The sequence below is a fragment of the Anomaloglossus baeobatrachus genome, chromosome 1 (assembly GCF_048569485.1).
Source record: "Anomaloglossus baeobatrachus isolate aAnoBae1 chromosome 1, aAnoBae1.hap1, whole genome shotgun sequence".
Lineage (NCBI taxonomy): Eukaryota > Metazoa > Chordata > Amphibia > Anura > Aromobatidae > Anomaloglossus > Anomaloglossus baeobatrachus.
Window position 1 is genome coordinate 287,648,396 of NC_134353.1, and position 12,857 is coordinate 287,661,252.

At 45.0% G+C, this 12,857-nt stretch overlaps 1 protein-coding gene across 2 annotated transcripts in view; it reads left to right on the forward strand.

Annotated features, from left to right (window-relative positions):
* Positions 1-4,263: 4,263 nt before the first annotated feature.
* Positions 4,264-12,857, forward strand: part of PPP3CA (protein phosphatase 3 catalytic subunit alpha) — a 348,928-nt gene continuing 340,334 nt past the window's right edge. For both annotated transcript variants that reach the window (XM_075350740.1, XM_075350748.1), the window contains exon 1: positions 4,264-4,854. In XM_075350740.1, the coding sequence (XP_075206855.1) occupies positions 4,797-4,854 (58 nt within the window). In that variant the 5' untranslated portion in view covers positions 4,264-4,796. The remainder of the gene's footprint in view (positions 4,855-12,857) is intronic.

The window sequence follows — 12,857 nt, forward strand, 5'->3', positions numbered from 1 at the left end:
CTACATACTTGTATTCCACCACTGGTAGACACAGAAAGAAGAGGGCCCCTGTGCAAGAACAGTATGAGGGGCTGCTGATAAGTCTTTGGTCTTGTGATTTTTTTTGGTTTCTATGGTAATGAATGTTACATCACATGAAAGCCTTAGGCTATGTGCGCACGTGTGCGTATTACATGCAGTTACGCTGCGATCTGCAGCGCAGCGTAACTGCATGCGTCCTGCGTCCACTGCACAGTCTATGGAGATTATGCAGGAGCCGTGCGCACGTGGCATATTAGAACGCAGCGATTCGGCTGCTGCCCGAATCGCTGCGTTCTAAGAAGTGACATGTCACTTCTTCCGTGCGGTTTGCATGCTGTCTATAGGGAGAGGCAGCATGCAGAGCGCACGTTCTCTGCCGGCACCATGCGCTTCAGAACAGAGCTTTTCAGCTGTTCACCTTTTAGGTGCGGTGCAGAGCGCACACGTGCGCACATAGCCTTAGGCTAGTTTCACACTTTGATTGAACGGCATCCGTTGCATTGCGTTGTGTGATGGATGCAACGGATGTGTTGCATTTAGTGGCACAACGGATGCAACGGATCGTACAAAACAGAATCTCTTTTTTTTTATCTTCTTTACTGTTTTACCGGTGGCAGACTATTGTGAACGATCAGCTGATCGCTCACAGCAGCCGGTTGCCGGGTGATCAGCTGATCGCTCATAGCAGCCGGTCGCCGGGTGATCAGCTGATCGTTCGGCCGTCGAGAATGTGGGCATGCGGCGGAGTGCGGGGTGGGTGGAGCCGAGCGGGGCCATGGCGTTGAAGACGTCAGTGCCGCGGGGATGCATGGCTGGGGACAGGTGAGAGTGTGTGTGTGCATGTATACATGCGGACTGCGGGAGGGGGCGGAGCCGAGTGGGGAAGTGTCGGGCTCCCTGCACACGTAGCCAGGGTAAATATCGGTTAACTAAGCAAAGCACTTTGCTTGGTTACCCCATATTTACCTTGGTTACCAACGTACACCGCTTAGCGCTGGCTCCTTGCACACGTAGCCAGGTAAATATCGGGTAACTTAGCAAAGCGCATTGCTTAGTAACCAGATGTCTGCCCTGGTTATGTGTGCAGGGAGCCAGAGAGCGCATGCGCAGCGAAATCCTACGGATTGCGCTGCTCAAAAAATGTTAAATGCTGCGTTCCTTCCGCCCGGCGGAAGCAACGCAGCGTCGGCCAGCGGAAGCAACGCAGGTCCATCACTCACAATCCGTTGTCCATACAAGTCTATGGGAAGCAGCGGAATCCGTTAACGGATTCCGCTGTTTTCCAAAACGGCGGATTGCAACTGAAGAAAAACAACGCAAGTGTGAAACTAGCCTTATGTGTCTCATATACGGTTTCAAAATTGTGTTTTTGTAGCTTACGGTAACAGTGTTCTATGCACGCAGGAAAACAAAATGGTGGAGTCTAATGCAATATTCACAGCAACTGAGAGCAGAGCAGTGAAAAAATTCTTGTTTCTGAAAGGAAAGTCTGCTAAAGATGATATTCATGGTGATATATCACAGACATTGGGGGATTAATGCCCTTCATATTCAACAGAAGAACTGTGTCGCCAAATTTAAGACGGAGCACTTCAGCACCAATGATGAGGAAGGTCCTGGACAACTGAGAGTGGTTGTTGTTCTGGAGATCGTCAATGAGGTGCACAACCTCATACTGGAGAATCGACGAATTTCAGCTAAAGCAATAGTAGACATCATGGGGATGCTATCTGCAAAGTGGATCCCCAAATGTTTGACAACAGACCAGAGAAGCATAGGAGTATTCCTGCTCCATTTGTCAGCGTTTCCGAACTGATAAGAACTTCCTGGATTGACTGGTCACTATGGATGAGACCTGGATTTATTTGTATGACCCTTAAAGGGAACCTGTCACCTGAAATTTCGCTATTAAACTAAAAAAATCCCCTTCTGCAGCTCCTGGGCTGCATTCTAGAAAGGTTCATCTTGCTACTGGCCCCCCTTTCAGACCTAAATAAACACTTTATAAAATTTTACCTTTTGGTATGCTAATGAGGTTTCTGGCCACGAGGGCGGCTGTACTGCGTCCAGACCCAATACAACCCGCCCTCGTGGCCAGAAAACCTCATTAGCATACCAAAAGGTAAGATTTTATAAAGTGTTTATTTAGGTCTGAAAGGGGGGCCAGTAGCAAGATGAACCTTTCTAGAATGCAGCCCAGGAGCTGAAGAAGGGGATTCTTTTAGTTTAATAGCGAAATTTCAGGTGACAGGTTCCCTTTAAAACAAGGAGCAGTCAAGAGTTGAGGCACAGTGGTGTGCCGCCCCGAAGGCCTCTGATGTCATGGTGGTGGCTAAGAGCGGTGATGTGGCCGTAGAGGGCGTGAGCGACAGGCTTTTTGTAATGGGGAGTAAAAATAATATTTAAAAAAAGGAGAGAAAGAAAAATAAAATAGAGTTTGTGACGCCGGTTGGGATGTTTGGCTGTAGTATGGCCAGGTACTGCTGGTGGGCCCCAGGAGTTAGGTGGTGAAGCGCAGTGCCAGAGGGGTGTCCTCTTGCTCCCCCAACTAGGACTGGTTCTTGGGGATGTTGAGGTAGGGATGGTGCAGCAAAGAATAATTCAGTCAGAGACAGGACAGGGAGCTTTTACCTTTTACTGTAGCTCTGCATATAGTCCTGATACAGGTAAAATATATCTTTGTACCGTGTTAGCCAGTGGAGATAAAAAATAAACATATAGTCCTGGAAACTGTTTCCAGCCTTCACAATGATGGGGGTTTTCTCTACCTCACTGGGAGTTTGGCTTCCCTGCTGTGTGGTGGCAGTGTACTCTTCCTGCCACTATTTCCCTACCTCGAATAGGTATCTTGGTATCCTTGGATCTCCAAGACAAGAACAATCTGGACTTTTGATCCCTTCTGGCGAGCAGGTGACTGGAATCCTATAGGAAAACTCTATTCCTTCTAGAAGTTTCCTAAACAAACACGTGCCACTGTGCTCCTAGGCAAATGTCACTGCCCCTTATACAAAGGCTGCAGTCTCTCAGTTCGGTCACCAACCTTGAAGGCACCAATAACCTAGGAACTGATACCCTGACAAGTGTAGCTGGCCCCTCCAGAGGTTTCCAGAAATCACCTCAGAACAGGACCTCTCCTCACAATTTACCTCACAACTAAGCTCCTCCCCTTACTCCTTTTAGGGCTCATCACTCAAGAGTTGGCTTTCTCTCAAGTGACAGCTTCACTGAGGGAGTGTATGTAAATGTGTGTTTTGTTGTGAGCAGCAGATAGCCAAATCCTCATTAAGACTTACAATACATGTTAAACAGATTGCAATATACATGTAGTTCTCTGTGGCGACTAGGCACAGGGCGCCACAGCGGTTAGCCTCGTCCAAAGAAGTTCAGGGTGCAAAAATCAGCCACTAAGGTGATGGCGTCTGTGTTTTGGGATAAGGAGGGTGTGCTGCTAGTGGACTACCTTCAAAAGGATTCCACCATCAATGCAAGGTATAACATAGAACTTTTGGACCAATTGAAGGTAGCTCTGAAGGCCAAAAGATCTGGCAAGCTGTCCAAAGGAATCAATGTAAAGTTTCATCATCCTATCTTGTTTCTTTCTGGTAAAGCCAAAAACTTATCAGCAACCCCTCGTATCTGGACACAATGCACCCCAAGAGCGCATCATAACACTCAATTCCTTCATCTTTGAAAGTAGAAATGGGCCTCCTTACCTCTGGGGCCCCTGCCTTACAGATTGCACCAATCATATCCATACGTATGAATTCTGGGGATCCGCATTACTGCTGTTGCTCCTCCAGGACATGCATAGCTAAGTGACCCCTGGACGTTACCTCCCTTGTCCCCAGCCCACACTATGTAGGCACACACACGGCTGCCCATTCCTACATTCCCAAGAGGAATAACAGAGGCACGCAGACTAATGCATTTCGCCCAGCAGACAGGTGAGCACGGTGTCCGCTGAGCACCCTCCCAGCACACCAGCTGCGCATGTGCCGCCATCAGTAGTCTGGTGTCCTCGGTGACCCCGGTAACACTGCACAGTACTGGTCCTGCCCGGACACTGCCACGCGTGCCCGCCACATAACCGGCTGACACTACGAACCGCCGAGACTCTGGAACTGCCACCATATAACCAGACAGGAAGCCGAGTCATCCAATCAGCCAAGACCCGCGACAGCGACCAATAAGGCGTCTCCACACATCTTCCAATCATTGCAGAGCTTTCTGGGTATCTCCTGCATCGACCGTGCGCTGCACAGGAATCACTAGTGGGGCTTCTCCCTGCCAGGCTGCTCTCAGCGCTGTGGTTTCCTCCTCCCACTCCGCCTCCACTTCCTCGTCTGCAGCCACAGTGACAGCAGAGAGAGCCATAGTAACACCAGTGAGCTGCGGGGAAGGGAAATACCTGGAAGGGTTCCTACCCCTGAGTGACGGCACCGCTCAGCCAATCCGAGCGTCCAGACGGGGAGCAGGGGGCGGGCCGTGGCGGTAACCCGAGCTGGGCTGAGGATAGGCTGCGCTGATGGCACAGAGGGCTAGTGCCTTGGCTGTGTGTGAGTGAGTGTCAGGGAATACAGTGGAGCAGTGTCTCTGGCCGGAGACAGGCTGTTGCATTTCAGTGCTCACTGCAGCAATCTGCTCTATGTGTGGGGGGAGGGCTGCTGCTGACAGGCACATCTTCATGCTGGTGAATCAGATCTGACAACCGCAGAAGGAAAACACCGGGATATAAAGACATTGAGCCACTGACAACCTCCACACTGCAGCTGGAAATGTCTGAGCACAGGAGCATTGACCCCAAGTTATCTACACTGGACAGGGCGGTGAAAGGTAAGACAGCATATGGCAGCTGCTGCACCACCTCTTCAGCCTGGCATTGGGTGGGGTGGTGGAAGGCTGGAATGGGAGGGTCCTTCATTCTTCTGCAGGAATTGGTGCTAATTCTGCGCTGCCTCCATCCTTGCCATGCTGCAGGACTGCTGTGTGTGGGTGGATGTTGCATTCTGCTGGTGTGCCCCCTATGGTGTGGCCTGTAATGAAGCATTTTCTCATTCCACCCTCCATCTGTGTGTATAGATATCTATATACACAGTGGTGTGTGATCTGCAGGTAGCAGGCATATTCCACCCTCCATCTGTGTGTATAGATATCTATATACACAGTGGTGTGTGATCTGCAGGTAGCAGGCATATTCCACTCTCCATCGGTATGTATAAGTGTATAGATATCTATATATGCAGCGGTGTATGATCTGCAGGTGGTGGGCATATACTCCATCTGTATATGTATATAGATATCTATATACACAATGGTGTGTGATCTGCAGGTGGCGGGCATATACTCCATCTGTATATGTATATAGATATCTATATACACAATGGTGTGTGATCTGCAGGTGGCGGGCATATACTCCATCTGTATATGTATATAGATATCTATATACACAATGGTGTATGATCTGCAGGTGGTGGGCATATACTCCATCTGTATATGTATATAGATATCTATATACACAATGGTGTGTGATCTGCAGGTGGCGGGCATATACTCCATCTGTATATGTATATAGATATCTATATACACAATGGTGTGTGATCTGCAGGTAGCAGGCATATTCCATCCTCCATCTGTATGTATATGTGTATAGATATCTATATATGCAGCGGTGTATGATCTGCAGGTGGCAGGCATATACTCCATCTGTATATGTATATAGATATCTATATACACAATGGTGTGTGATCTGCAGGTGGCGGGCATATACTCCATCTGTATATGTATATAGATATCTATATACACAATGGTGTGTGATCTGCCGGTGGCGGTCATATACGCCATCTGTATATGTATATAGATATCTATATACGCAGCGGTGTGTGATCTGCAGGTAGCAGGCATATACTCCATCTGTGTGTGTATATAGATATCTATATACACAGTGGTGTGTGATCTGCAGGTAGCGGGCATATACTCCATCTGTATATGTATATAGATATCTATATACACAGTGGTGTGTGATCTGCAGGTGGCGGGCATATACTCCATCTGTGTGTGTATATAGATATCTATATACACAGCGGTGTGTGATCTGCAGGTCGTGGGCACATTCCACAGCTCAGGGATGATAATCTGGAATATAATCTGTACCAATGTGTCATGGGTAAATATTGCATTAGGGGATCGCCTGATGCCCCAGAGGACGCTGGATTACTGGAGAAAAGCCTGCGCTCAATATGTCCTCACAATGGTGTCCCCTCCAGGGACAGGTTTCTGCGCTCTTACCTCATTCTCTTCAGGTTTCTTCATTAACCCCTTCTATCCCGGCTGCGGCCTGCATCACAATAGCCAATATATAGGTTATGTCTCCCATTGTTGACACCATAGTTTTCTATATTATATCGCCGCCAGTAGGAGTTGGGAAAATCCAGGCAAGCAATACTGGGATGGTGAAATTCCAGAGTCTAGTACTCGGAGGGCTGCAAGTAGGAGCAGTGCCACATTCCAAGCACAGGTTAGGAAATTAACCCTTTTTTAGAGAACGTATAGGGTTTGATGCAAATTCCCACTATTGGCCATTTATTTTAGGGGAATGCCTCCACTGTAGAATAGTCTGAGACTGCAGGAAATCAATATGGATTAGGGGCAAAGTTTCCATATCACAATGGATCAGAGCAAGTGCATCATGCCCAGTGCGGTATGTGATGCACCCCGTACTGCGGTAGGAGATTTTGTTCGATTGCAGCTTGCTGTTGACATGCCCATAGTATTCACAATGTACCAACCAAATCTTCGCTGTGGTCTTTATTTGTTAACGCTTTCCTTACCCCATGAGGATGTCTAGGTTATTTAAGGAGCAGATCTTGGCAGCTAAACGTTTTACCATTTGGATGAACATTTCACCTGTTTTTGATGCGGCAATGTAGATTTATTAACATACAAGATTCAGCACTTTGGATGCCTGATATATCTGAAGATCCTTGTCACTTTGGTGACGGTGGATCTATAACCTGTGACAGTGGATCTATAACCTGTGCACAGGAATTGATTTATGGATATGCTATAAGTTGAAAGCTGCTGATGCATCATTAATACATAACCAAGGATTTATTTTCAGCAGCGCTCCTACATAGCAAAGGACTGTAGCATAAGGTGCCTACATACACTACTTATAAAAAGGATATTTGGCATCCGGGGGAAATTTATGTAAAACATATAACGTTCACGCCACAGTGATATTTTATCATGATAGTAGGGCATTTGAGTAGAAGCATGCAATGGAGATTTCCTCATCGCAAACAGTTTATTGAAACAAAAACCAACAGCGTTTGGTATTACCCCCAAAAAGTCAATGTATCAACAATTTGTCATGTGGCCTTGAGCTACAGTTACAGCTTGATAACGATATCTCATGGTGTTTACAAGTGGAGTTATTGTCTGCGGAGGCATGGTATCCCACACCTCTTTTAATGGCTGCTCTCGGGTCATTGAGGTTCTGGGGTATAGAGTTGCGAGCCTCTACACAGCGACTGAACTGATCCCATAGGTTTTCTATGGGCTTCAAGTCTGGAGAAAGTGCAGGCCACTCCATTTGAGGTCCTCCCGTCTCCAGCAGCCGTTCCCTAATGATGCAATCTGGATGAGCTGGATCATTGTCATGCATGAAGATGAAATTAGGCCTGTGTTGCTCATGCAGAGGCACAAATTCTGGATTATAGATTTTATCCAAGCAGTAGTAGCTTGTCACTGTACCACTCACAAAGTGTAGGGCAGTTCTGTATTGGTTAGATACACCTGCGCACACTGTAACACCACTACCACCAAAGGCTCGTCTGATGACAACAGTGGCTGATGCATAGTGCTTTCCTTGACGTCTCCAACATCATTGGCTTCCATCATTTGTGCTGCGCATGAATTGACTTTAATCAGTGAACAGCACTGAGGCCCACTAGTCCCTCATCTGACAAGATGACACCTCTGCCTGGTGGTGTGGTCAATTACCCCTGTAGATCGTCTAGCACACAGACCACGCTGATGTTAAAGGTTTCAAATGGTCCGACGTGCCTCTCGCCTCCTTTTAAATGTGACTTAATTTGTGTGGCATTCATCATCTGGTTCCGAAGGGCATTGTTCACAATCAAGCGGTTATCAGTGTGGGATATGGCCAAAGGACGTCCAGTTCTATGTCATTCTGTGACTCTTCCAGTCTCTCTTTATCTCTGTTGCAACCTGCTGATGACGCTCTGTGACACTCTAAGCACAGTAGCCACTTCTGTCTGAGAACATCCTGCTTGAAGCCTCACAATGGCGAGGTACTGTTGATCAATTGTTCACTTTTGTCTTGGTCTCATGATGTCAAAATGTGAACAGTATGATGAGGACTGTTTAAATAGTAATTCTAATTGTACCCCTAAATTTATTGGAAGATTCATGGATCAAACACCTGTTGTGAATTTGCCATTAAGCTCTTGTTAGAGAACAGCAAGTTGTGCAGAAAGTCCTGAAACATTGAACAGTTGGACATGTGCATCCAAAAGTTAGAGAAGGTCACATTAAGGTCACCTGAAAAAGTTAGAGAGCATTTTAGGTTCATCCTGAAATTTCATCCGAAAGCCAAATATCCCAAACTTTTTGTGAGTAGTGTATTAGTGTATGACAGGTGGGGAGGAGATGCAGACTTTAGTCTAGTGCAATTATCAAGCACCCCAAAAGCTCGCCAGTCACAAATACTTATGCCCATTGACTACCTGACCCCTGATGTTTGCTTTCTGTGTGGTTGATGTTGGGCACCTTCCAGCTTTTAACTTTAGGACCATTGCTCAGAATCTATGGTGCATCCTCTACCGGTGGTTGAGTCTGCATTTTCTGACAGCCAAGTTTTTGCATTGTAACCACATCATAGGCATGAGTAGAATGAGATTATGTAAGGACGAGGATGATCTGTATGATGCACATGCATGGTACAGGTTTATCAGAAGAGGGGGGGAGAGAATGGGGAGAGTTGCTGCATGTCACATAGCACTGGAGAATGATGTCTTGTGCTGCCAATGTTGGTGAATAATCCATGAAGCTATCTGCATTGAGGTTTTATGTTCCTTCTATTGATTTCGGCTCTCCCTTTAGTAGCTTTATGGTAGGTAATGGTGTGTCCGTTTGCTGGAGGATGGAAAAATATATTCTGTACTTCATTAAGGCTTAAAGGTTGTCCATCAAGGCTCGGCAATGGTGGTGATGGTGATCACTGCTTGCTAAGCATACACTGCCTAACAATAATAGTCTTTTCAATGGGTCAACATCTGCCTTCACCTCACAGTAAGATTTCCAACTGGGCAGAAATATACCTCTAACTTAGCAATCCTCAACACTTGGGCTTCATGCTCACTGGACAGATTGGAAAAGTGTTTTGTTTCAACTTTCAAGTTAAAATATTAATTACAAAGGATATTGGAAATGTTTTCTTTAATTCATTTAATGGGTTGTCCAGATTAGAGAACACTAACTTGTTCTTGGTTACAATGACCATCTTCCGCTCTGGAAGACCTCTTTTACATTGCACAGAGAACATTAATCTGAATTTAGCAGCAATGTCGGTTCTTACATGGCATAGCAATGCCACATGAGCGCTGGGAAACCCAGTATCGGTGCGGTTGGTTTGTATAAGCTTTTCTTATTTTATTCAGACATTTAAGTAAAGGTTGCCATGTAGTGGATACCCCTTTAGAGAATATTGTATTAAACAGGGTGACCGTCACCCCTGCTCATACTATTTATATGAACATGTAGCTCTTTCAAAGGCAAGGCCAGTCTGTTCCTCCGTTACAGAGTTATCAGCCTTCTGATTTAATGCAAGTGGTGTTAAAAAGTTAGTTGTAGATCTCCAGCTTCTGCCACTCCAGCTCTGTTCCCCACCCAGCGTCACCTTCTCCCGTATGATTGATGACTACCTGAAGTCACACAGTAGAGCTCTCAGTCAAGCAGAAGGAGATGGCGCTGGGTGAGGGCATAGAGCTAGAGCGACAGAGGCTGCAGATCTACTGCGATTTCTCAGTAATGGAGGAATGGACTGTCCAAGTAAAGGTATTGTTGGACTTGTCTTTATAGTCATATAGTTTCGGAGGCAAAAATCTGCTGACGGATTCCCTTTAAAGCAGAGCAGCCCTATAGGTAATTGCCACCTAAATTCAGATAGTGTAGTTTTTTGGGTAGTTCAATGAGGTGACCTTATTCCTTTTTTGTTTCTTGTAATTTATTTATCCCCATTATTGTGACATTGCTTTTGTTCCTCACAAACGACTTTCCTTTGCATTAGTCTTTCCTGGCATGGATCCTAAACTGACCAAATATGAGCTATGACCTCCTATTCTTCTGCATTCATACCTAATGCATGTGGGGTACGTCATTTAGTTCATCTAGTAGGTCTGATGTATCTCTGCCTTTATAAGTTAGCATTTAGTTTTTATTTTTTATCTTGTAAATTTAGTTTTGATTCTCTGGGCTATGTTACTTCTCGATGTCTCTCATGGAAGCAGATGGTCATCTAAGGGCTCTTGATTGAAATGGAAAAAAGTAATTTTCTCTTGCTGGATTCTGCTAAATGAAATCAATAATGTATGTGTGCACTATATACGAGTGTGCTCGAGCCTGTCGTATTTATGACCTGCCATGCTACTCAGTACCATGTGCGGTTCTGGACCCTCGGATATCCGTTCGGCTGTCTTGGGGTGCATGGTGTTCTTGTTTGGGTTTTTAATCCTCATGTTGCTGAATATGATGATGTATAGTCCTCGCCTGGGAGCCTGCTTTCACGTTAGTATGTTGCACACCCAACCCCTCGAGGAATAAGGCAGTGTAATATTGGTTTACTGCTCAGCAGTTGCTTTAGGCTGTTTATCATGGTTCCTAAGAGAGGTCAACAGAACTTGTTTTCATGGTTTATTTAACTTTGTCTTTATTAATTTTTCTTGGCACCAGCAAAGTTTCCCCATTGTTGATAGGTGTAACTAGCAGTAGTGGAATAACAAGGTGGTAAAGGAAATGATCACTTGCATTCAAGTTCTTAGTCCCAGTTCACAATACCAAGGCTTTTGTCTTGTTCATATGTACATTGGATAAAAAAACCCAACCCCTATTAGTCATTGCAAATATGAGTCCAATACAATATCTCACTTATAGGAAACCTGTCGCTAAGATTATCCCTCCTAAGCCATTCGTATAAACATGTAAGTCAAAGGAATCTGAATAAAAAGATACCTTAATATCTACGATCCGATGTCTTTTTGCAGAGAAATACACGTTTTTCTTAATATATAAATGAGCTGTTCAGATCTATTTGCCGGACATAGATCTCGCTGAGAATTTGCCTCCAGAGCTTATTTTATATAAAAAGAGGCATTACCAGATTGAGACTTGTAATGACTGACAGTCTGCTCTCTTGGTCTACATGTCTTACATTGGCAACAACTCTTTTTTTTTTTTAATTTATTTTCCTGAGGCAGATTCTCAGGGAGATGTATGTCTGGCCCATAGATCTTAACTGCTCAATTACATATAAAAAAAAAATGTGGATTTCACTGGAATAAGACTTGACTGTAGGACAGTTAACACAGAGGATTAAGAGGCTGGATTACCTGGGAATTCACCAAGTGAGTTTTATTTTGTAATATTCCTGATCTTGAAACAATTTTGTAAATTATGTCAGTCAGCATCAATCTGAATCTATTGTTAATATCAAGTAAATGAAAATTATTCTAATATAATGTTTGTTACAGCAGTCACGGATATTTCTACAAAATAAATTAACCACGTGTTAATTTAATAATAATCTGTTGCCCACTTTTTAATCTGTACTAAACAATTGGTGAAGTTTTATATGTAAATGGCTGGACACCTTCCTTGCTCTGTCTGCATCTCAAGTCAAGCATGAGCGTTTACTTTCCGTGCTTAGGATCTTCACAGTCCATCTACATGTTCTGCTGGACTTTGTACTTTGTATACACATTGACCCAAATTTACTAGAAGAGCTCGTGCACACGACCGTTTAAATAAGACAAGTGTTATCAGTGGTTTTGACGGATGTCACTCGTACCAATGTTTTTCAATGGGGCCATGCACATGTCCAATTTTTTTCATCGGAATGAGTGGTCTTACGATAATAATCACAGCATGCAGGATTTGCCTCCAAGAATCGGATGGCACTTGGCCATTCAAGTCTATGGGCCTGTGAAATATAATGGACTGCACCCGGGCCGGGAAAAACGGATCCCACTTTGATCAGGTCTGGTTTGCGTAATCGGACCGTTTTTCTCGACTGCAGAGAAAACAGTAGTGTAACGTTAGCCTTACTGGGCGCACAGAAAATAGTTGGAGTGATTTTGCCTAAGTTTTGAAAGGATGCACTCCTTTTTTTTGAGATTTGATTTCCCTTTGAAGTCTCTATGAGCGTTAGGCTATGTGTCCACGGTAGAATGTACCTGCGGATTTTTCTGCATGAAAATCCGCGACTTTCGCGGCAAATCCGCACCTTATTTTTGCCGCGGATTTGCCGCAGATTTACGGCGGATTACCGCGAATTTTCCGCGGATTTTGATGCAGATTTTTTTTTTATTTTCCCCATTCTATACCCGAAATCCGCACCAAAATCCGCAACAATAATTGACATGCTGCAGATTTTTCCGGATCAAAATCCGCGGCAAATCCGCCGCGGAAAAATCCGCAGCATGGACACGGCATTTCCAAAATGCCATTGAAATGGCTTGGAAGTGCCGCTGCTGCAGATTTTCGGAAAATCCGCGTCAAATCTGCGGCAATATCCGCGGTAAATCCGCAGCGTGGACACA